A 23,909-nucleotide genomic window follows, 5' to 3' on the forward strand; every position below is an offset into this window, starting at 1 on the left:
TAAAATTTTGCAGAAAATTGTTTAACAATTCAACTCACCACCCTAAAATTTGTGGCTTTGATAAAACAATTTGCGAAAGTTGATCGAGATGTTATCATAACTTCGTTCGAGAGTCAGAAGCTCTCAATTCCTTTGTCTTGTGATACTAATAAAACGATTCGAAAGATACATAAATTCTAAAGATTAATCAAACAATTTTGTTTAAATTTTACTGTATCCTTTATTCATTTGTCTCAAGTCCAGTCTTGGCAGTTTCCGCTTACTAATACAAATGCAAGGAAAATTCTGGCATCACCGATTTTTCTCGTATAGATTTTCCTAAACAGAAAATAAGATCGTACAGCTGCAGCAGTGTCAAATTCTTCGGCAAATTGATCGCACTATTCCTTCAGCATTTCTCACGTTTGCTCCTGGCATGCTGACAAGATGGCCGTAGATAAAGAGCTGTGCGCATAAATTTCGTAAAATGTCGTCTAACTTCTGACCTACATCTGAATACGGTCGCAGAGGAGTAGAGGCAGATGATTGTAGTGGGGGAAGGGGACTCATACATTCACACTCATACATCAAAACAACATAAGGTAAAACGAGTAAAAAACATAGCGTAGTTCCTGGCTGTCTCTGGCTGAAATTCTGTAGGGATTTTCAAATCATAAGCATTTTCAAGTTTACTACTCGTCTTTGTACTATAAAATGTCGTGAACAAAGTTCGGACTTCGGAGCCAAGAGTTACCTTGGGCAGCAATTTTGCTTTACGATAAAATAAAACCGAATCGACAAGTCCTTATTCATAACACTACTTGAAGATAAGGGTATGGAGAGCATCTGTGTTAGTTTTTGATTAGTTTTAATGCTATGAATTTTCGCAAGCCTTTCCTATACATCATATCTATCTGCCTTCCGTTCCGACACTATACGATTTGTGAAAGATTGTATTGATCACAATTGACCTCATGCTGAAAGTGGAGCTCTACTTTTAGTTTTGTGTGCTATGAGACTAACAGTCATTATTATCAAGAAATATTCTATCAACTTAAAGAGAAGTAGCGGATAAAATAAAGTTCTGAATCACAATATATTGAAAAACTGCCTTTTTTGGTGTATTCGTTTTTTGCTAAAATAAAAACTTATTTGTTATTCAAGGTTACCAGACATACTGATCTTTTAGACTCTTCTGTGTTTATAAAATATTGCTTAAGGCTATCATAATCGTCATTTGAAATTCTCAAAGTGAAAAGGTCATACAGTATCGCGAATGATTACGCAGTTAGACATTCAAACGCAAGCGAGGTGCAGTGTTTATAGGTTTGTTTAATTACGCCTTATAAAGTATTCGTCTAAACATAGCCCGCTGCAAGGTTACGGGCTTCGGCGCATTGTAGCACATTACCGACTGGTTACGTCACTTCACGGACCGATTAAAATGCTATTTTGTCTCCCTACCAGTTAGGTAACAAAAACTAACCTAACTGACGTAAGCCGCCAATCACCAAACAATTATCGAAGGACGAAACCGATTTGTTGCACAATTTGTTATGGAAAGAAATTTCTTGTTTTGTAAACTGCCATAGCTAGAAATAATCGACGTGTACCAATCGTGAAACGTGTCAAGGACATTGCATTGATAGATCTTTTGGCGTGGGCTCTACGAGCGGTTTATTTAAGTACTTGATGAATTAGCGTAAGAGATAGCTTGAGATCGATTTTGTCCTGAAGTGCCTTTTAATCTCCCATTAAAACTTTGTGAATCGTTGGTATAAAGCTCATCATCCCTAATCCTAATCTCTTGAATCTTTGTAGGTCAGTAGTATCAGCGAAGTTTAATTCGCTTCAACCGTAATGTTTCGCATTTGGAAGCTCCTCAAGCCACCTGCTCCACTTAAGCGGAGGCAGCGTCAGCGGGGCGGTTGCCAAGCCGCTGGGGCGCGAAGCAAACTCGAGCCGGCGGCTATGCGGACACTTCAAACCAGGCCTGACTGGAATTATCCGATGGCGTGTCTTTGGCAGGTTGGAAATTCAAATCGTACGGAGAATATCGTCCAGACACCTGCATCATTAACAACGGGCTCATTCACAAGCCATGACAGTTCGACCTCATGTATGAGTGACGCTTTCTTTATAGTCAAAAGGTGCCTTCATTTTATCACGACCACCTGTAAGATCTCAAAGACTACCGCCTCTTTGATGTTCATGAGCTACTTTCCGTGGCAGAGCATCTATTCGTTTGCCGCGCCCTATCCATCGAAAAGAGGTCATGACGGGACAAGTCGGACTCCGCTGGGATGCCGCTCAATTGATACATATTGAATGTGGGTGGTGCACTAGTTTCTTTATACCCTTCTTCATTGTGCCTATTGTTCCCAGTTATGATACCGCTCAGTTAGTTGATTTTGACTTTCAATGCCTCTCATCGCTCAAGTTTGTTGGGAGTTAATATTACTTTGTATCAACATCTTAATTGAACCCGAGGGTTAAACTTGTTCGCCTCGTTGGTCGTCTTGTCCGTGTTATTTATCTCGACGCGTCGCCGCTTCTGTTTCCATCATCGATCAGACTAGAGCTATCATTTATTATGGTATCGTATTTATATCTATTGTTGTATGTAGTAGACGTCTCACTGCAGTATTAACATTCTGGCAAATGTTTCTTGAGAATTATTTTATCTTATCATCTTTTTACTTCCTCAATGATTATCTGTCAAATACACTGCTAAATATACTATAGCTTTGCTCATGATAAAATGCATGAACTAAATAAACCTGCTGTAAATGTCGCTCTAAAATGATCTATAAATAAATGCATTTAAATTTATTTGTCTAACACATGCGAGCTAGGTATTAGACAAATCACAATTGTCATATTACCGAGTGTTTACCGAGAGCAAGTACTAGATTAATATTCATTGTGTTGATTGGTCGACGCAAATACCTGCATTGCTACATCGGCAAACGTTGGCCGCTACTTCCAATGTTGGCCTGAATGTTTGTCCCACACTACCATTTCAATTGACATCAGCACAAGCTACGAGGTGTGGTCTTCCACATACATAACTCGCACTTCACAGTGTCACACTGACTCACACTTAAACCTATTATTTCCAACGCGACCAAAGGCAGGAAATGTTTCAAGTTCCACCTTTGTTCGCTGGCCTCAATCTTGAAAACCATTTGGGGTTTTATGGTACTCGATTGGTCACAAATCGTTAAGATTCTATAATTTCCTATCACGCATAAAACCTCATTCATCAGTTTATTTTATTGAGTGTTCGATCGGTGTGCTGTGTTAACGAGCTTTAAGAATATTGTTTGGAATTTGAGATGTGTAAGATCTGTAAGTTGTAGCTCGCGTAACGCAGCATCCGTCACCAGTGGCGTCGTTCTAAACGTTGTTTTGTCACGCAGCTGTGGAGCCGACGTACCACTTCAAGGTGCTGGTGCCGTCGATGGTGGCGGGCGCCATCATCGGCAAGGGCGGCGAGACCATCGCGCAGCTGCAGAAGGACACCGGCGCCAGGGTCAAGATGTCCAAGTCACATGACTTCTATCCCGGTAAGTCACAATTTCTTTTTGATCTTAATAGCTTCAGAAAACAAAGTTGTTTAAACGTTTTAATTAATATTGGTATTAAAATTAAGTTACGTAGTAAAAAAACGCATAGCCATAATTAAAGGTAACAAAGCTCTATAATTAATGTTATCGAGCTGGCAAACGGAGCGTGGTGGACACAACCACAGTATAGTTGAGGGAGGTTCCGTAAGTCTCCTATGCACAAAACTAGGCATAAACATTTCAACAGTTCTGACTGGACACGCGGAGAATGTCTCATTGACCGAAAATTACACGTCCTAGACCGCAAGCCAAGAATTGGCGCACTATCTACTCTTAATTAGGATCAATTTGATTGCTGCTCAAAACCACGTACGTAGTAGCGCCATCCAAACGAATAAATTCTTATAAGTGCATTTTGATGCTCCTCCTTTTTTCTTTTTCCTGATATGTTAGGCTTAAGCTTAGCAGTAAGCTTGCCATTTGCTTCTGCTGTGTCCGAAGTCGACATCGCCCGCGTGCAATTAATATCGAATCAACGAAGGATTAACAGCAACTGCAGTCATCCGCGACTAGACCCCGTGTCAATGATTAATTTAATTATGTTAGTAGTCGCGAACACTCTAATGTTCTCAGTCCTCTACAAAACGAGGACAAGGATTTTAGGATTCAAATGTTTTACTCTGTCTATGACTCAACTCAACGTCTGATTAAAACAATGATTCGAGTACACGGATACGGAGTTGAAAATTACTTTCAAAAATAAACATTTACATTCACTCGTTTGAGGAATCCTCCCAAATCTTAGGATTTATCGCTGGAAAGAACCCTCGTCGCAATAATTTTCTAAATCTTAAGTCAAATGGGAGGAATTATTGGCAAATTCCTCCAAACTGCAAAAAATGCTTATACTTTGTTCTCGTACCGCCAGTATTTTCTTTATTGCCTACATTGATAAATAATTCATTAGTCAAGAAGACGACCTTTTGATGCTCATGTTTTTCTACATTAGACGGAAAAATATTATCATAATATATCTATCGGTTTATTGTATAAATTATTACGTATTTACTAGAACTCTATCGGTTTGCTAACACCCTTTTGTTTACGATTGCATTTAGATAAATATTTATCTCGTTTGTTTATAACAGAAGTCACGACATCAACTAGTTAGCATTAAATGCGAATGTTACTTTAAAGGCTATTTAATTAAGCCCGACCTACATCCACCATTGTTAGCTTCGGAAGCAATAACGCCACAGTCCGGCCGTAGCCAGCGGCCGGCGTTTGATCTCTTATTATACTGGCCACAGTGTAAAACCAAGCAGTAATCTACACACCACACATTCTGACATCTTGAAGCGCCATACAAGGTAGACTACGTTAGACCACAAAGAAAAGTAGACCTACTGATATTGTCCTGTATTGGTGTACTCGGCACAGGCCATATAAATTTTACTATATCACCGACTCGGCGATGTGGATTAAAGGATTTGAACAAAGGGGGCGAACCGATATCAGTTTTCGTGTGTATTTGTTTTACATACTTGGCGTTTACGTAAAAGTCAGTTCGTCTTTAATGACTTCATACTCATTCAGTCTTTATTAGGAAACAGTGAAAGTTAGTTTCGACTAGGCACAGCTAGACTTTATTGTTTTAGCTCCAAAACAGGCAGCGTGGCCATGTTTGATCAAATAAATTGCCACGATACTAGGTCGTAAGTGATCATCTTTCTAAAATAAGTGTCACTAACTAACCAGTAGGATTTGGTACGACTGTTTTTTTTTTTTGCATTTTTAAAGCAAAAATAATTTATTGTTACTGTTTCTCTTTCTCTTTAATTTTATATCTTTCATAACCTGTACTCACATAAGTAACAGAATGACATTGAAGTTGATAATAAGATGATCCACTTCAATACTCGTGTTGGGGAAGAAAATATTTCTGAAACGTGACTGGTAAAGAGGTTGGGGCGAGCGGCGTCACGCGTATTAGTACTATTAGTATACGTCACGTCACATCACGTCACGTCGCGTACAATAACAGCTACCGAACGCACGTGTCGACCACAGTACACATGATAAGAGTAGCTTGCTTTCAAGACATGTTAGAAAAAAAAGAGAGGAAGAAAGATACTAAAGAAATGACACTCGAAACCTCAGCAGAACGGAAATAGGTGATATTTATATGGTTATGGTCAATGGTCATGGTCATGGAATACAGACAATACGTCGCCACAAAATGATACATAACGATGAACATAATGAAGTATTACATCGATCGAATAGTGAATCGTTTCAAAAACGAGTATTCATCATGGACAAGTGCTCAAAGCGAAAAAGACATGCGCGCGCTGTTAACAGAGCTTTTTTGTAGCTTTTAATGAAAAAACCTTAGAAAACACTCGCGGCGATTTCAAGCAGCTTTCGATAATGAAAGAGTGCGGTTTATAAGTAACTTGCACGTACCCTATTTGTCGTACTTTTACACCTAATTTATCCACTGATGTTGAAAATGCAAAAGTAACTCTGTCTGTAACCTTTTTACGCTTAGACCGCTTAACCGATTTAAGTGAAATTTAATATGGAAATAGTTTGAGACCCCGGGAAAACATGGGATAGTTTTTATTCCAGTTTTGAAAGGGAAACCGTGCGCAATCAGCTCTTTTTGTGATATACCAAAATTCTCGCATGCGAAAGGGCAAATATTACCAAAAATATACCGACGTGAGTTGCTCCACTATACTGTGTTATCGCCTGCAAGGCTGACAGTGGAGCCTGAACAATGGCTCCTCATGATTGACGCCCGCTCCAATTCCGCAGGTGTGGAATATCATAATGAGGCCAGAGCTGCCGTATCACGTAATACACATTATGGAGCTATTTTCGCAGTTAAGTTTATATTGAAGGAATTTCTTGAAATAGTCGCGGCTAATCAGTATGTCTCATCATTTATAGACTAGTAGAATCTTGTACTATCTCTTGACACGATTATCGTATTATGATAAACAAATTACTCTCCATTTAGACACATAGCATTACATTTATTGAGGCGTAATTCCCTAAAATCAGAGCTTTTCGTCCATTACACAGAAGATAATTAGCCAAACCTCCACTTTCTGTCCCTCGTCCGTGTCAAACGAAGTTATTGAGGGTAGTCCGGCGGCCAGCATATCCCTTACGTGTCGCTGCGGGGACGATAATCTAGTTAGCTCTCCTAAAAGGTTCGTTATGTGTTACTACTGCTTTATTGTGCTCTCGTTTATGACACAATATTGTTATTAATGCCGTGTTTTTCTGCTGATGGAGTACATTATTTTTATACGTCTTTAATTAAATTTTAATTCATGTTAGATAGACGTGCAATGTTACTATTAATAGAATCTAAATTAAGTTAAATTTTAATTGACAAATCACCGATTACTTTACAATTTTACTAGCCGTGTAACTGTACCTTCAGCTGTCTTAAGATTTTGGAATGACCATTTAATGAGGGCTATCGTTTTTATACTTAACAGTTTGCACCCCTGGCGATTGACAGGACCTTACTCTACAGTGGCGCCAACTGGTGAGCGCTAAAACGATAGCCCTTATTATACACTGACGTTACTAGTAAAACCTCTCAAATAACCTATGACTCCCGCGAGCCTACTAGTCCATGTCCCATCTCGAATGCGTCGGAGCAGCGGCTAATTGGCGGACCTCCGGCGCGTCCCCCGATCAGAATTACGAGTGGAGCCCTCATGCACCGAGTGCCAGTTACGAGGATCGCAATAAAATCGATCGGGGGGCGACGAGGCAAGGACATTCGCACATGCAACCGTTTCTAGGCTAATCGGTAGCTCGTAATTTCCACCTGACTGTTGGCAAGGTCTATGGATTTCAAGCAGAATATCTGAAATTGTTGGAGGACGTACACTTAAAACATGGAGTCTATTTCTTCAAAATGTCTCAAGTATATTAACCGCATTATTAACTAAATGCCACGATGACATAATCATGACGACGTCATGTTTTCCAGAAAATGTTAGAACGTGTTTTATGCCTTTCAATTGATTAGTCACCGTACTTATTATTGCATAGAACCGTAGATCCCTTTATTATGAATGGCGAGTTTTTAAAATCACATTTTCCTCTGCCAACCCCTATACAGCCCATATCCACTCAAAGCAAAGCATGCCATTACGGCCTTAATACATAAGTCGCTCCAAATCCTGGTGCCATGAAACTTTTGACCCAGTTGCGAACATGTGATTCATTTCCAGCCGAGCTTATCTCGCTACAACTCGTTTTTACACATTATAGAGCTATAATTTCTTGAAAACTTGACCTAAAACTTCTTCCATTTTACGGGACCTTGATTAGAAATACCAAAGTTGCTAGATGTTACATCATTAGATCCGTTTAAGGAGTGTCAAGGCCCCGTAGTATAAGAAAATTACACAATCGACGATGTAGCGAAGTCTAAAATATTACTTTAAAGCTCAATGTTAATCTAATGTAAATTGCCTTGTTTATTGGAAAGGTACACACACCCTGTCCCTCATACCCTCCCGCATGGAGGTAAGTTTAATTTTGAAACGTCGGAGATTCGTGCGGTTGTCATTAGTAAACTTTTTGTGTACCTAGCGGAATTTCATTTAACATTTTGATAACAGGTTTTGGAGCTCGAAAGTATAAATACTAACTAGATATTTATGTAATTAGTCTGTACAAATTGGAAACCTGTTTGGAATGTGCTAAGTTATGTTGATGAAATCATAATCATTTTAATGGATGTCTCGACATTTCTTTGCAATCAATCTATCGTAAAATTCGGGTTTGCATATTAGATGTAACTTTGTACATTCGCATTTTTTTATATTATGCAGCTCGAAGGACTACCTATCTAATAACAATGGCTGATGACTAGTCCAAGCGCTCAAATATGGTAAAAATTGAAAACAATTAGTTTCATTACCCAATCCAATGCCAAGTTTGCTGATCGTCAAATGCGTCGGCGACCGGCATATTTCCTGCGTTTAATTGAGGATATTTAAAAAAATAGGTTATTGCGAGCAGAGCCGAAATAACCCGATGATGGGGACTGCGTAATGACCTGTCGTAATTGGGGCAGGCTAGCTCAGCGAGATAATTATCCTCACCTTAATTAATACCCGGTGAAAAACACTTTGTTGGGGACACATTAAATACGCAGGTATAGGTAACCGTACCCCTATCCTCGACTCACGAGCTCAGATAAGGGGTAAAATAAATAATGTTTAAGTGAATTTGCCGTTATTCCGATTCTGTACACGGTTACTTGCACAAGTACCTACTGAGATATTATGTTGAAAAGGGTAACAATTTAACGTTAAATGTTATCCTATACTCATCTTGACGTTTTCAATATGTAATGAATAGATAGTAGAGGGTTTTTCCACTTCACATAAAGACAGATTGCATGATGCAGCTACTAATTCACGAGTGCACATATACTTTGTGTCAGCGCTGTCGACATTGGGCCTTGATAGACTGGAAAATGAAAAGAAATCAAGAGCTCTGGATGCTGCATCTAAAGGCCATTGACTTCGACGAGCTAGCAGCACATGTACGAGCAACTTGACCTATTTCTTTAGCAGCCGAACTCAATACTCCAACTACAAAAACAATCAGGCCATTCATTAATTGGACTATCGTCACATCCCACGCATGCTCCCAGCTTCTTTAAAGATTCAACAAAATCAATGTAGTATCTGCGTAGCGTTTGTTTTTAGAATAGTGATTGCTCTTGATTAGATAACAGATCATGCTACAGATTTTAAAAGCGAAATTGAAGCAAGAGTTATAATGTAAACAACTGCTATGGACTAGATAACGATCAACAAAGAAGTTTTACGGCGCGCAACGGGTTTGTTGTTGTACTAATAGAATTATTGAGTAGCGACTTGTGTATGCTACGCGCATGTGATTACAACACGCTAGTTAGCAGACGATGTGGACAAATAAATCTTGCTTGGCATTTGAATCTTAAGATCGCTGACCTACATAAAACACTGGTTTTTGTTAGCGTGACTAATAGTAGCAAAATATTGTCGACGTATATCGACAGTTTTAGCTTTTGCTTGAAGCTGGAATCGTGGGGTATTTGATCAATATCTGCTTCAAATATTATTTGGTTTCATGGTTGCATTCACAGAGCAATTATTGCAATAAGTTTTGGTCTCCATATTCGATTCTATGTATCCCCGGACACGAGATGACAGGGGTTATTGAACGGACATGAATTGACTTCGTCAGAAATCCAGGCAATTCTCTGAATATTCGAACGCATTCGATGTCATGTTCAGATATCAGAACCCGAACGCTGAAATTCCTATTATTTATGTCAATTATCCTGCTTTCGCCTCCGAGATTTATTTTACCATGTAGTAGTACCCCTGTACGACAACCCAATCCGCACACAATATTCAGCGTAGTAGTATTAAAAAACAAAAGAGCGGGCAACCCCACCCCTACCACGCTGTGGGCTCGGTGTCCGAGCGGTCTCATTCCTTTGTGCGCACGCGCAACGACCGCACGCAGTATAAGAAAAATGCTTAAGTGACGTCACCAGGACGTTTTTACCGACAAAAAACGTAATTATTTTAAGTTGTGCAGTGTAGTGACGAGAATTAGACCCAACAAAAGGTTGGTTGTAACAACTATTTTGTGCAAGTGCTCGTACATTTTTATTATAAGCGTTGTGACACGACGCGTAACTTTGACCCATTTTTAGCTCCAAGTTAACGCGCGATGTTAACCAGTAGCCATTTTTTTGCTCCGAGGTAATGCGAGATGTTACCCAGTAGCCATTCTTTTATTGAATGATCAAACGAACTTACCAAGTGAAGTTCGATCTAAATTATCCTGTTTTCGCCGAAGAGATTTAAGGTCCCTCCCAACCCGAAGATTTCTATATCTTCTTCCCTGGAGGTAAACGTCAATGTCATCTCTTCTCTAAATATAATGAGACCGCTCGGACACCGAGCCCACAGCGGGGTAGGGGTGGGGTTGCCCGCTCTTTTGTTTTTTAATACTACTACGCTGAATATTGTGTGCGGATTGGGTTGTCGTACAGGGGTACTACTACATGGTAAAATAAATCTCTTCGGCGAAAACAGGATAATTTAGATCGAACTTCACTTGGTAAGTTCGTTTGATCATTCAATAATTTCAGTTCTATAAATGTTCTGGGAAATTTAAACAAAGCAAACATTTACCACAATCATTTTACGTTCCAAAATACAGAGTTGTAATTAAATATGGCTGAATGATTGCTATTATAATATTATAGTAACTTGAACACAATGAAAATGAGCAGTTTTATCATTTGAACTGCTATTAACTCGCTCATTTTCAGGCATCTATGATGATAAAGAATAAAAAAGTGATGACTGATAGAAACGCCTAGTTCCTGGAGGGCATGATTGATTTTACCGTTTACCGGACCCTGTTTTTATGCCTCCTATGAAGCTGCTGGAATGGCTGTCATAAATTTTGGGACAGGGCCATCAAACAATAACCTTAGGCTCACGTAAAAACAGACATGCCTAACCTGTCCGGCGTACAATGGGGACAAAGAGGTCGCTAATATAAATCTGGCCCAAGCTGCGTCAGCTATCGCCGCGTAAATCAAGGGCGACAAAGGCAACCGCCAGCGCGGCAATTTGGTCCATTTGCTACCATAGAATAGTCTGACTTAATACATAATCGTCACACGTCCCACAAGGGTCGAAAACTATTACTTCCACATATTACGCGTAGTTTTGCGCTGAATTAATCAAGTCCAGCGTTTTATTGTGTGTACCCCGTTTGCAGTAGTGATTGTTAATTTATGAGTTTCGAAGTATGTGTAGGATCAACAACAGACCAACTTACCACTGTATTTTGAACTTTGACACCAATTCAACTAAGCACCACACCTAAATGACCTTTAAAAAGTGTCAAAAATCTTTAATGTTCATACAAAATGCTAACTTTTGCAAATTCTTTAAAATTTACCTTTAAATCAACATGGTGCAAGTGGTTTGATTAATGATTTACGATAAGGCATTTTAAAAGTGGAAAATGGCCGTACCTTATTTAACTTTGTGCCGGTATTGCCCTGCGTGGCTTCGGCCGTTAGGCGCCGTAATCACTTGGAAATGATAAAGAAGCGACATGTATTATGTAAAAGCTGTTGTAACGGCCGCTTAGCATGTTAACTGTGCCCCGAACAGCGTGCCGCAGTCGTCACTTTCAATATTTACGCCTAATTTTCCTATTATTTGAACCCCGGGTTTCCTGAATGTTGGTTTAAGTCAATTTTATTTCAAAAGATTTCAGATTAGAATTCGTTATGACGACAACAAGGTTAATTGTGGCCCTAGAGAAAATTCAAGACAGAATTTTGGTTGTAAATGACAGAAGTGCTCTTCACGGTAAGTGATCTCCGTGACGAACACGAAGCCTTAATACTCGGCTTTGTTGATTATTTTTGAGAATATTATAAACATCCTGTTTTGTAATATTTTCTGAGGACATCTGCATATTTGAGTTGTTTGGTATTTTCGTGGCATATCACAACATGGAATAAAATTACACTGTTTTCCTTGATTAGGATACATTAGCCAGCAGAAGTCTGCCTTATAAAATTTACATAACAATCTATACTATCGTTATACCAGTTGGATAACTGAAGAGTCCTGAAATGCAAGTAACGCTAGTTCTCTGATAATGCTCTTTTCCGCTGGTAAATGGGTCGCTGCCGGGTCAAAGTTAGGTCAGCCAGCCAGACGCGGAGTCGCGCCGTCACCTGACAGATATTGAATGCACTCTGCCAAAACTACCAAAAACAACACAAATATAATACTTACTGCTTTTAAAGCAACTTTGTAATGCAATAGATCTGAAGTGCAAGAAAAACTGCATCTAGTCTGGTATTAATAACATTACTCTTCGAATGTTGAACTTTGCGCTAAAAACATTCATGTAAGGCGCCATCACGCCCAATTTTTTGTCTGTCGTACTTGACACCAATTTGTGTCGGTAAAGTGTAAACATCATAAAACTATACAATCGGTTACCATGGAGTGACTCCACGTCACACATTAAAGTCTGCAGCAGTTTGCCTGAAATTCATTGTACTTTGCGTGTTACTTCATCTCCTAATGCCGTTCCTCTGCAAACGACTCAATGGCTTTGAGTCCCATCGGCATCAAAGAACGTCTCGCACAAAAGATGCTCAAGCCCCCGTTGACCTAGAAATTCAAAACGTCTCAAATCCGCCATATCTCCTTTGTTGATTGGAAGTGATGTCTTTCACAAATTAGCATTTCCATTTTGCGGAACCCACTGCGGCTGAAGCCTATAAACCGTCTGAATTAAATTGCTTATTAACCTAGAAACAAAACGCGTTACCATTTAAATTGTCTAGCCGTCTTTTAAAAGCAGGTGGCTTTGCATTTTACTGCTTTGTCCTTTAATTCGTAGTTATCACTAACCTAAAAAGTTATCAGTTGAATGTAACAAAGAATTTGTGTAAAAAGAAAAATAGAGTGGCTAGAAATATTTGTGATTTACATAAGTATTATCCGCCTTTCAATGTTGCTCCTAAGGGATTTTCACGCCCTTTTCAACGTGAAGTAATCCGGGCCAGTATTAAAGAGCGCTGCCATAGAAAGAGCATTAACTCTGTGCTCTCTCTTTCAATTTGTTACATTCAGAGCAGTGCTCCAGCAGACCTGTAATGCGGCGTTCTTTCCGTCATTATCATTACGCCGCTTTGTCTAATCGAGCCCGCGAGCGAAGCCGTAACACATAGGCGCCGCAAGCCCCCGGTGACCTAGAAACTGCCAGTGCCACTATAGTATAGCCCGCAGTGGTAATTTTTAATCCACTAACCGTCTCCTCTTTCGGCCCGGGCCCGGTCCCTCTTCGCCTTTGTAATCTGAGAAATTGCTGGAACCAAAGTACTAACTTTTCAACTCGACTTTCTTTAGCAACTTTATTGTATGAAGCAATATCCTGTTTTTCTTGACGATGGAGATTATTTTTCGGCATTCGCCTTCTTAGACGAACAAGTGAACAACAAGTATAATGAATTCGTGAAATTTTTGGGCTTCTCCGAAAAGCTTTGGACATGGCGGAGTTAATTTTCGACTAAAATTTTTCGGACAAAATTTTGTTTGAAATATGCGAAGCATTCTGCGGTAAAGTGGCAAAAGCAAAGCCACAAATTCTCTCTTGTTGTGGCATACAATATTCAAGAAGCGAATTCACGATGCATCAAGTGAAAGCGGTCTGAACTTCTAATTCCATTAGGGTTATGAAATAGTGGGTAGCAAATTGAATCCATAATGTTTTTGTTTTACTAGATTAGGCTTTATTGGGCTCAAGGTCCGTCTACAGAGAATTATTTAAAGTTTCTCTTGTGTTTGAATTCTGTTTATTTATGTACTAGCGGCCGCCCGCGACTTCGTTCGCGTGAACCCCGTTTTACCCCCTTAGGGAAGAAGTTTCGAGTTTTTTTAGGGGTTTCCCGGTAATTAATCGAACTTTTATCGCCGTAAAAACCATCCTTGGACTTCAACAAACATTTAAAAAAAAGAATTGGTAAAATTAGTCTAGGCGTTGTTGAGTTATGCGCTTACCAACACATTTTGCGATTCATTTTTATATTATAGATGTGACATTGTGCTAGTATGTTGTGACTTGTGTTTGGCCTTGCTTACTGCATTCATCACGATTAAAAGTATTCAAAAAAATACTTTAAAGTGATTTCGTGGATGGCTACATCACGTATCACGTTATGTGTGGGATATGTTAAGTAAAAACATTGTTACCATAACACCCACGGTTCAATCGTGCAACTTATATCAATTTGTAATTCTAAACAAGTGCAATCATCCAATCTCTGCTCAAGGATGTATGAATACTTGACTTAGAGCTGATGATGTCATCGCAACGAAAATAAAAGTGAATACATTAGATGAAACTGTACAGTGAGGCACAGAAGTAAACGACCATCTCTGACCCATAAATGGTAAGGTTAGGTGGAAGAAATGTTAGATAAATGTTTTTGCTTGGTGACTGTACTGTTGCGACAGTATTTTAATTTTCTACTCGAAGAAACATGTTGATATTGTCTCATCTCGCAATGTTTTCGTTGAATGGACTTATGGAGATTATGTCCGCTCGAGTACACTCGAAAAAGCAATAAGTTGTAAAAGTTGTGTACAAAGAACATTTTCCAATTAACAGATTTTTGCCAAGACGTCGTTTGCATCTTAATTATTATTCCATTACTAGAGAAAACTACCATAGCTCCTAGATGATTTAATTTGCAATCCCACAATATTACACTAATTCAACAATATCGAATAATGATATAATGAAATTATTTCTTGATAATAATCATTATAATCATAAGCTCGACTTTTAGTGCCGAAATATTAATCAGATAACTAAATTCCAATGTATTTATCAAATAGAAATAAAACTGTTAACATTATTATCTCTATCTATACCGTTTTCTGAAGCTACTTTAGCGTTAGCTTCATTATTTTAATGGTGTTAGTCAAAGGCGTTGACGTCCAAATAGAAAGAACAAAAAATGGGATTATTTACATAGCGAGGTTTATTTTTTGTATCTAATGAATGTATAAAATATAAATACATTATCGAGCATCGAACGTGTTCCGCGTAACTACACGGCCACGGACCGGTTTTAGCGGGTTTTGGATTTACAAAAATACATAATCTTCGCCATTGTAAATGTTAGTGGTTGATAGTATTCGTCATATTTGGAATATTTGTTCCTTTATGTCTTCCAAAATGACTCTTGACTTTTTGAAGTCGGGTTCACGTTTTTAGCGTAAATCATCAAATTCTCAAATCGGGTCTATCTATTGCGTCAATAACGAAAAAATCTGCCATCAAAAAGTCACCAAATGTCATATTTTATATGCCCATTAATGTTCACTCGATTCCTATTCGTCCAATAATTGACAGATACCATAAAGCGATGTCAATGGACTATTTTGCTGTCACGTCATAGAAATTGCTACTTTTCCTTTTATCAATGGACCTGTTTTTAAGCCCCGACCCGACGAAAAAACGACGGGTTATAAGTTTGACATGTTCTGTGAAGCGACAAACGACCAAATTGGTACAACACGTGAGCTCGCTTTTCGAAACGAAAGCAGAAAACAGTTTTTCCTGCTAAAACAATAGCGGTTACATGGCGGCATTGATTTATTTTTTTAATTCTATAAAACAATAAACATCAATATCGTGATAGACCGCAGAAATGTCGCAAAATTTTTAACCGCAGACGATAAAGTAAAGACCGAGTTGAAACGTCGGGAGGGTAAATATGTAAATATCTGTTTACCATTATAAAATTTGTTTTTGTTGGAAAATCCTGTGACAGTGATAATTTTATAGACGCTAAGTAGTTGTGGCCCTTAAACAAAAGCTTTACAAAGTTGGCGCTAAGGTTAAACGGCGAATCAGTGCCGCGCCGTAACTAAACTCTCGGCATTATGATGCGGAGCGCCGCGGCGCATTGCGGATTTACGGCGGCGCAATTATTCACGTGGTGAACCGCTCTGGCTGTAGGGTTACCACGGGGCTGTTTGAAGAGTTACCAGAAACTGGTTAAAAGCTGTACATTGTATTGTAGTTGCAATATCTGATAATAAATAATCCGTCAAATCCGGTAGAACCGACGTCGACCGAGGATACATCTTGGCGCGCTTAGTTTCGTCCTTTCAGCAACATAAAAATATGCCACGATATGACTATTCTATCTATTTCTTCTCAAAATGCTGCTAAAACTTTTCGTCTGTTATTCAGCTGAAGTTTAGGCTTGATGGCCAAGTAAGCTAATTGACGATGACGTCGCGAAAGTTTTCAAAATTGTTCCATCTAAATTAAAAAATCTAGTCAATTTATCATCCACTAGCTTTCCGCCCGCGGCTTCGCCCGCGTGGAATTTTGTCTGTCACAGAAAAACTTTATCGCGCGCGTCCCTATTTCAAAAACCGGGATAAAAACTATCCTATGTTCTTTCCCGGGACTCAAACTATCTCTATGCCAAATTTCATCAAAATCGGTTGCGAGGTTTAAGCGGGAAAGCGTAACAGACAGACAGACAGAGTTACTTTCGCATTTATAATATTAGTTGGGATTGCGATGAAAGCAAAATCCGCGCGAATCCGCACGCACGGCTACGCTACCCAGCGGCAATTTCACGGGACCCTCCGGAGCTCTCCAGTAAAAATGAGGCATAGGCCCGTGAAGCGTTTAGGACTCGTTTGGCAGATTAACGCTGCTCTTGCTGCGTGCTCAATTGATGGTAAATTGAATGTATGGCGGACAGCTTAACTCGAGCTTTATTCCACAATAAAAATGAAAACAAAACCGCTTTCGTCTCGCGACGAATATTTATATGACACGATGAGAAATAAAGGTTATTAACCTTTAACCGACGACGTGCGGTCTCACAGACCGCTCCGGTTTTTGAAATTTCTGGATTGCAATGTTCTACTTATTCCCGTGTCCCGAGCGTCTCAGTACCTTCAAAATTAGTTGCCTAAACGCCATTACAGATAGTGGTCACATTGATGAGGGCAGTTTTAATAAGATAATTCGATTTAAAGTTCTACAGCGGTCTGTGGGACCGCACGTCGCAGACTACGTGACATTTTTGTACCATACTAAAACTTGAATTTTTCCTAAAAATGATGGATCCTGGGCCACCACAACCTAGGAAAAGACATTTCCTAATGATATATTGATATTAGGACATACAATTTTGTAAAAGATGGTAGTCTGTAAAAAAATACCGCGAAACGGGTGTGAAAGCAGACGGCGTGACAAAAAATTCACGTCGTCGGTTAAAGGTTAATCAAACGTGTTTATTGATAAGCTAGCAAAATTTTTATATGCCATCTCCTTCACAAAATATGGTTTCACATCGATTTGTAATCATAGCCTCGCCTAAATAAACAATTTGAATAAATTGCAACAAAGTTTTAGATTTATTTATTTGCCAAACTAAATGTTACCAGTTATATGAGCTTAAAACCTAGTCACCTTTTACAGCTAAAATAACTGTCTTAACTTCAAATTACATTTAATTATTTACATTAACTACATTTTACCGAAACATTTCGTATTCGCTTCGAAATTAGCAAACACAGGAGCTTTGTTTGATTTAACATCACGTTTCTATAAATTAATCATAATAATCGCACCCCAAACTCCATTACAATTTAACTTGAAACTCGACCCGACAAGGATTCTAGTTTCCGACGGCAGAGCAGAGCACACTTAATACCGAAACTTTGATAAATAAATATGAAACGGAGCTTTTGTCTTGAGACTGAAACAAAACGGGTGCCGCTTTACGACTTCCCTCCGCTTAGTTTTAAGGGCTTCCGAATATTCGTACATTTGAGCTGGATGAGGACAAAATTTAATGTTGCCGCAAAGGGATCTCTGAGTTTTAATATCACTGAACTAGTTTATAATTCCGTGGTTGAGGATTCCGGGTGAAGCTCGCTTCCACCTTCGGCCTGATCATCACTTATCATCAGCCGAGATACAGGCCAAGAGCTTCCTCGTTGTGGATAAAAAAAAATACAAGTTATAATAAAGCGACCATTTGGATTAAAAGAATTTCAAGTGTGCAAACAGAGATTTCCTAGTATTCATGTTTCATACAGAATACATAGTATTCAGCTCTACATCAAACAATACAGGGGAAATACTCGTATATTTCAAGAATTCTATTTTCAAATCGGACATGAACTCCAAAAATATTTTTGAAAAAATAATCCGAGAATCCTGCAATGAACGAGTGCTGGACCCAACTCGCATTTTTAACTCTAATGGTAAAAAAATAAGGATGAATAACATTCACATCGATATGGAGAATCAACTCGGAAAGCAACAGAAAGAAACAATTGACTATGATACAGCAGTATTCTAAATATGGTGGCTCGCGATATCTGCAACATTTTTAAACCGGGAATGGTTAAAAAAAATGCTATGTTAATAGACCTTCTGATTCGAAGGGGATATTAGTTTCCGTAGTATCAATTGACACAAAATCAAGGTTCCTTCTAAATGCGTCAAAAATATATCTTATGAATGGTATCGACAGGTCCAAGCTTCAAATTTATCAAATCCATCCCGACGCCAGGCGCTCTAAATTTTAATGACAATGAACCAAAAATAACCACGGGAAAAGTATCGAAAGTGCGCGAATGCCGCCTGTCAGTGCGTCAGCGCACGTTCTGTCACTCCGACATTTGCGGCCGGTGGAAATTAGAACTATTAACGACCGCTGGCCAACTCGCCGCCCTTGACCCAAAAATAACAAAACATGCGTCTTGACACACTGGCATAGACATAGACAACGCTTTTTCGCGCTCGTATTAGCCACGATAAGTGTCATTACCTAAACAATGCAGAGTTTTTGTGTTCGTTATGTAAGAGGCGTTGTCGCGTGTCGTCGCGGCAGACGCCGACACGGACTAATGTTTATTCCGCGCAGAGTTATGGCAGAAACAGAATGCGCCGCGAAATGTACGACTCATTACCACCTTACACGCCCCAAACTTTGTTGCCTCGGTATTAAGATTCGTATTTAGATATACTGCCATTTTTACGACCCCCGAACCACTAAGAACTTAATTCGCTATTCGTGATACAATTCGCTTGCATGATTTAGTAATAAAAAACTCACAATAGAATGTTTGTAGCATTCGCGAAGGCATTAATACGAGGGACCTTATTCACTGAACTGAATCGTGGAAATTATTTTGACGCATTGAACCGCAAAATCATAAATTACTTGTTAGTAATTTCTATTACGTCTTTTATTTGACAATGGATCGCACAATGGGTGCCGTAATTACAGACAATAGGAAGAGAAACTCAACTGTAAAAATATTAACGGGGCTTGTAAACGTCGCTTCATTTACCACATTACCACAATCGTTCTTCCAGGCAGGGTAAACGCAAGCGTTTATCGATACTATAGATAATATAAATAACATCATTATGGAATCGATAGATGGAACAATGAAGCGCTGCACATGGCCTGCAGTGCCACGTGACGTAGTGTCGTCGATAAACAAGTAATTAAGTCGTTTTAACTGGCAATCATGCAAGCTATTGCACAACTGGACTTCATCCGCCTCTATATTACAATCGTGTTGCCTGCTGGTTTGATTCCGATTCCAAAAAGGCACTGGCTGACCTTTTTGATTCGATTTAGACTAAGGAAAGGAAACCGATACTCGTGAGAAAGATAGTGCTCAGTCACATTCAAATGGAATTTGTCTGTCGATAATACAAGTGATTGTGATCTAATATAAAACGTAGTCCGTATTTCGCAATCCTCTTTGCATCCGTCAATACAATCTGTTGGGATACGTGTGAAAGTATGTATAGGACGCCCCTCATATCCTTTTATGTCACGAGCTTCGCAAATCCTGTTGCAGTTTTTTCATGGCTTTGGAATACTTTTTTACATCCTACACACAGAAAACAAAAATCCTCTATCAGACCACTTTTTATTACAGATTTGAACGAATGATCCTCGTGTAGGAAATTTTGATGAAGGTATCTGAAAGGAGGTAACATTTGTGATACATCTTGTAATATACCCGCAGATTTTTATTCATTTAATATGAAACCTCACAAAAGATGTCATCCCCTCCGGGCCGATTTTTCAATAAATCTTGTTATTGGGGGAAACAACTCTTGAAATACCCTTGTTACTTTTGTTTTCAGAAATGAAAATGGCTGCCTATTTGTGTTTTGTTATTTCAGCGTTATTTACTTTGGTATGCCCTCCAGACATTCTATTTCATATACTTGGTTCGCTGTAGGTGTAGTAATATCACTGCGTCGGTAAATCCAATCTCGAGATTTTTATTATGATAATTAATTTGTGAAACGACTTTTATTTTCGTTACTTTTATTCCCTGTAATAAGGAAGGAATATCTCAAAAGTCATTGTAGAAAATGAAATGGTCTTGATAAGCGTACTCCAAGGTATATTTTACGAATGAGGGATGATAAGTGCCAACTTTCTCCAGCTAAAGGATGGGACAGGACGAGCCATCCAGGGAGCGAAACATTTGTCGACTAAGCTGATATTTGCTTTGGGTTCGAGGGTTTGTCGTCCTTTGTTTCACTTGCCAAGTGCGACGCGTTATTGCGGAAACCCTACAATGCGTGCGAAGCTTAAAATTATTATGAATGGAAATGTAAATTGTGTTGTGTGCGGTTGGACGTGGAGAAACAATACATGAGAGTTTTATAAGCGCTTAAACTTTTTAGGCGAATTTATGCCGCACGTTCTAGTACGATGTCAAAGCATTTACAGAAGCAAACTGTCGTATAAAAACAAATCTATCGAAGAGTTTAATTTATAGATCAATTAAGGCTTCATAACGTCTTAAGACCCTCAACTATTGAATGATTTCCATCATGTTTCACCGAACTATTGTGTAGGTAACTTGAAACTAGAGCACTTTTAGTAAGCCCAACATCGCTTTGTTCGGGTTGATGAAGCCTCACACTGTTCGAGCACGTCTCATTGTCATGTTAATGGCGGTGCCTAGTACCCAACGCCCGAAACGGTGTATCGATTGTAGCACCGGCCTTATCGCCCACGGTCGATTAACGACAATAAACATTGTATCTATGTGCTAATTGATTACCAAATCTTTTAAGTGCATGAGCTAAAAACATTACTACATTTTTACTACTCAAATTGATCACGTTAATCACTTAATGAGACAAGACGATGTTCCTATAAATAACATTAAATACCATACACGTTACCACACACATACGTAAAGATTTACACAGAAATCGTATAAGGTACCTTCATGCAATATCTGAACAAGAATATCTTCACGTGAAGTTCTACAATAACTTGCCAGTGTATAATTGGATAATAGTGATAATCTCTCGTTATGACTGCGGCCTTGTGCTGACCTAACGCAAAACCCTCGCGATGCAGTACGTTCCCTCGACAAACATTACACATACTCGGCTCCGGCTCTCCAATTCAGCCGGCTAGTACGCTGGCCTATTACGCCAACGTTTGTTCCAATCTCCTCTACAAATACGGCTTTGTGTTACAATTGAACAAATATTGGAACGCGACCAACGCGCTACCTGATCCTAAGTAGATACAAGATATAGTTTTTTGGCCCAGTGCTCTCAATTATCACAGCATTGGACAAATACCAAATGATAATGACCGAGTTGCAGGCGAGAATGAGCGCTACATTGCAAGCGTTACGTTTTTAAGTCACACGCCAGTGATACAAGGTCAAGGGAAGTTACTCAACGACCGGTGAACCGGTTGTTTCAGATGGCCATTGGAGGATTGCATAATTTCACCCGGTTCTGGTGCGCGGCAGAAGACATCTTGTTATTCTTGTTTCTCGAATATCTAAACGTGTGGTGAATATTTAATTCATTCGGCATTGTTGGAAAGATTCAAACATTTCCTCCTTTATTTCCCCGCAATGGAATGTCGCTTGTGGAATAAATTGGGAAAAATATCTGACAAAAATGAAACCGTAAACCTGCGAGTTCAGACTAAAACAGCGAAACTAAATGGGGCTTCAAATTGAAACGGAGCTCGTCAACATTTCAACAATATACAATTGTACGAATAGTCACTCACGACAGTCGCATCAGATTCCATTACATTTATACTGTTTCCTATCATTGAAGATGATTTACAATCTATCACGACTGCTCTCGCCAATTAGGAGTAATGAAAACAGCCCTGAATGTTGAACTCGGTAGAACAACATTGAAGTTAGTTCTGGAGTTGGATCTAACAATATTGAAGCTTCGTCATTATTGTGATACTATTCCAATAGGATGGTTTGGCTTTCCCCAGGCGTTTCAAGCTGACTCTTATCTTGAACTTGACATTATTATTTGCTTTAGTGTACAGTTGCGCCATCTAGTTGTAGGTCGTCCACTTCATTTTATCGCGCTGTCTGATAATCGAAAATTCTTTTGCATTGAAGTTAGACGGAATTCTTGAGATATTACCAAACTTTGGAGCTCTGTAAATTTATCGGTGTAATTAGTTTATTTAGTAGAACAGTAAAATAGTGTGTTAGATCACTATCATGTTCTTTTTCTTGAGTTATAAATGGGACAGATATCTTTACATCCCACTTATGTTGACGATTGTCTTGTTTTATTGCTACTTATCTTGTGTAAACTACATCTCGAGCTAGTCCATGGGCGTTGTTGGCAGCGGCCGTCATTCGTTACGTCGCGTCAGCCGCCACGTGGCGGGGTTTAATTAAAATCCGATGACTGGTGTGAGCACTGTGAGCTCATAACCTACGCTTGGCAGTGGCCGATGCTACGTTATTTGCTATTGTTTACTGGAGCTGTCTGTTCTGTAATTGAGTTTTGTTATTACACTAATTAACTCTTCAGCACTTAATGTTACGATAGCTAAAGTACTTTATTATAAGTTGCCTTAAAGCTTGATACAGAGATGTGACATAAGTTAATGGATAGTGTCTGTAATATCGTTAAGGAAAACCCCTAGCGTCTTTGAAAGAAAATCCTCGCAAGATACTCCATATTGTATCATGTTCTGCCCTTTCCCTTAAACGGGATATTATGGAGCAGCAACTGACAATAAACGTTATTTAAAGGGCCATAAGCGCCCTTTGTCCCTTTTCTTTGGCTGTGACCAAAAGACAAAGGACGCTAGCCAGAATGCTAGATGGTCATTCGAAATGGAACATCTTTAATTAAAAGTTTGTTTTATGTATGTATGTGTATTCATGTGGCAGCAAAATAAACTTTATTCTATTCTATTCTAAAACCTAAAAAGTCATTTCTCGTATAAATTCGTTTTTGTTGTAGAGCTGGACGGTTAGATTTCCAACTTACTTTGTATTTGGCACGTCAATGTTTAAGTTATAATTACAAACCGCTTTCATTCATCACATTCACATCATTGAATCTGTGAATATTCATAAATCCTAATATTTATTCATACCCATTAGGTTCTATATGCCAACTGAATGTTCCTATATATTTATTCAGCGAGAAAGGGTTTTCCAACGCACAAAAAGAGAACTGATCAGTGCCTACCACCCTTCCCCCCGTTGTTGTTTTTCATTTAACCCTATTTTCTCTGTATAATTAATCTGCGATTTGCCTCGTCGCTTTGGTTGTTTAGTTGTCTGGGGATTTCTACGACTGGACAATGTTTTTAGAAAACAAAATCTTATAAATCTATTGTGTTTGTATTCACATTCGGACATAATGGTCAACAAACAGGTA

General features: G+C 39.0%; 1 protein-coding gene across 4 annotated transcripts in view; it reads left to right on the plus strand.

The window, feature by feature from the left end:
- pasilla (RNA-binding protein Nova-1-like protein passilla) overlaps positions 1-23,909 on the plus strand; it is a 94,964-nt gene that overhangs the window by 17,894 nt on the left and 53,161 nt on the right. For all 4 annotated transcript variants that reach the window (XM_028316047.1, XM_028316046.1, XM_028316049.1 and 1 more), the window contains one exon: positions 3,402-3,548. In XM_028316047.1, the coding sequence (XP_028171848.1) occupies positions 3,402-3,548 (147 nt within the window). The remainder of the gene's footprint in view (positions 1-3,401; positions 3,549-23,909) is intronic.

This window comes from Ostrinia furnacalis, unplaced genomic scaffold (genome assembly GCF_004193835.3).
Source record: "Ostrinia furnacalis isolate ACB-3 unplaced genomic scaffold, ASM419383v2 OfSCF5405, whole genome shotgun sequence".
NCBI lineage: Eukaryota > Metazoa > Arthropoda > Insecta > Lepidoptera > Crambidae > Ostrinia > Ostrinia furnacalis.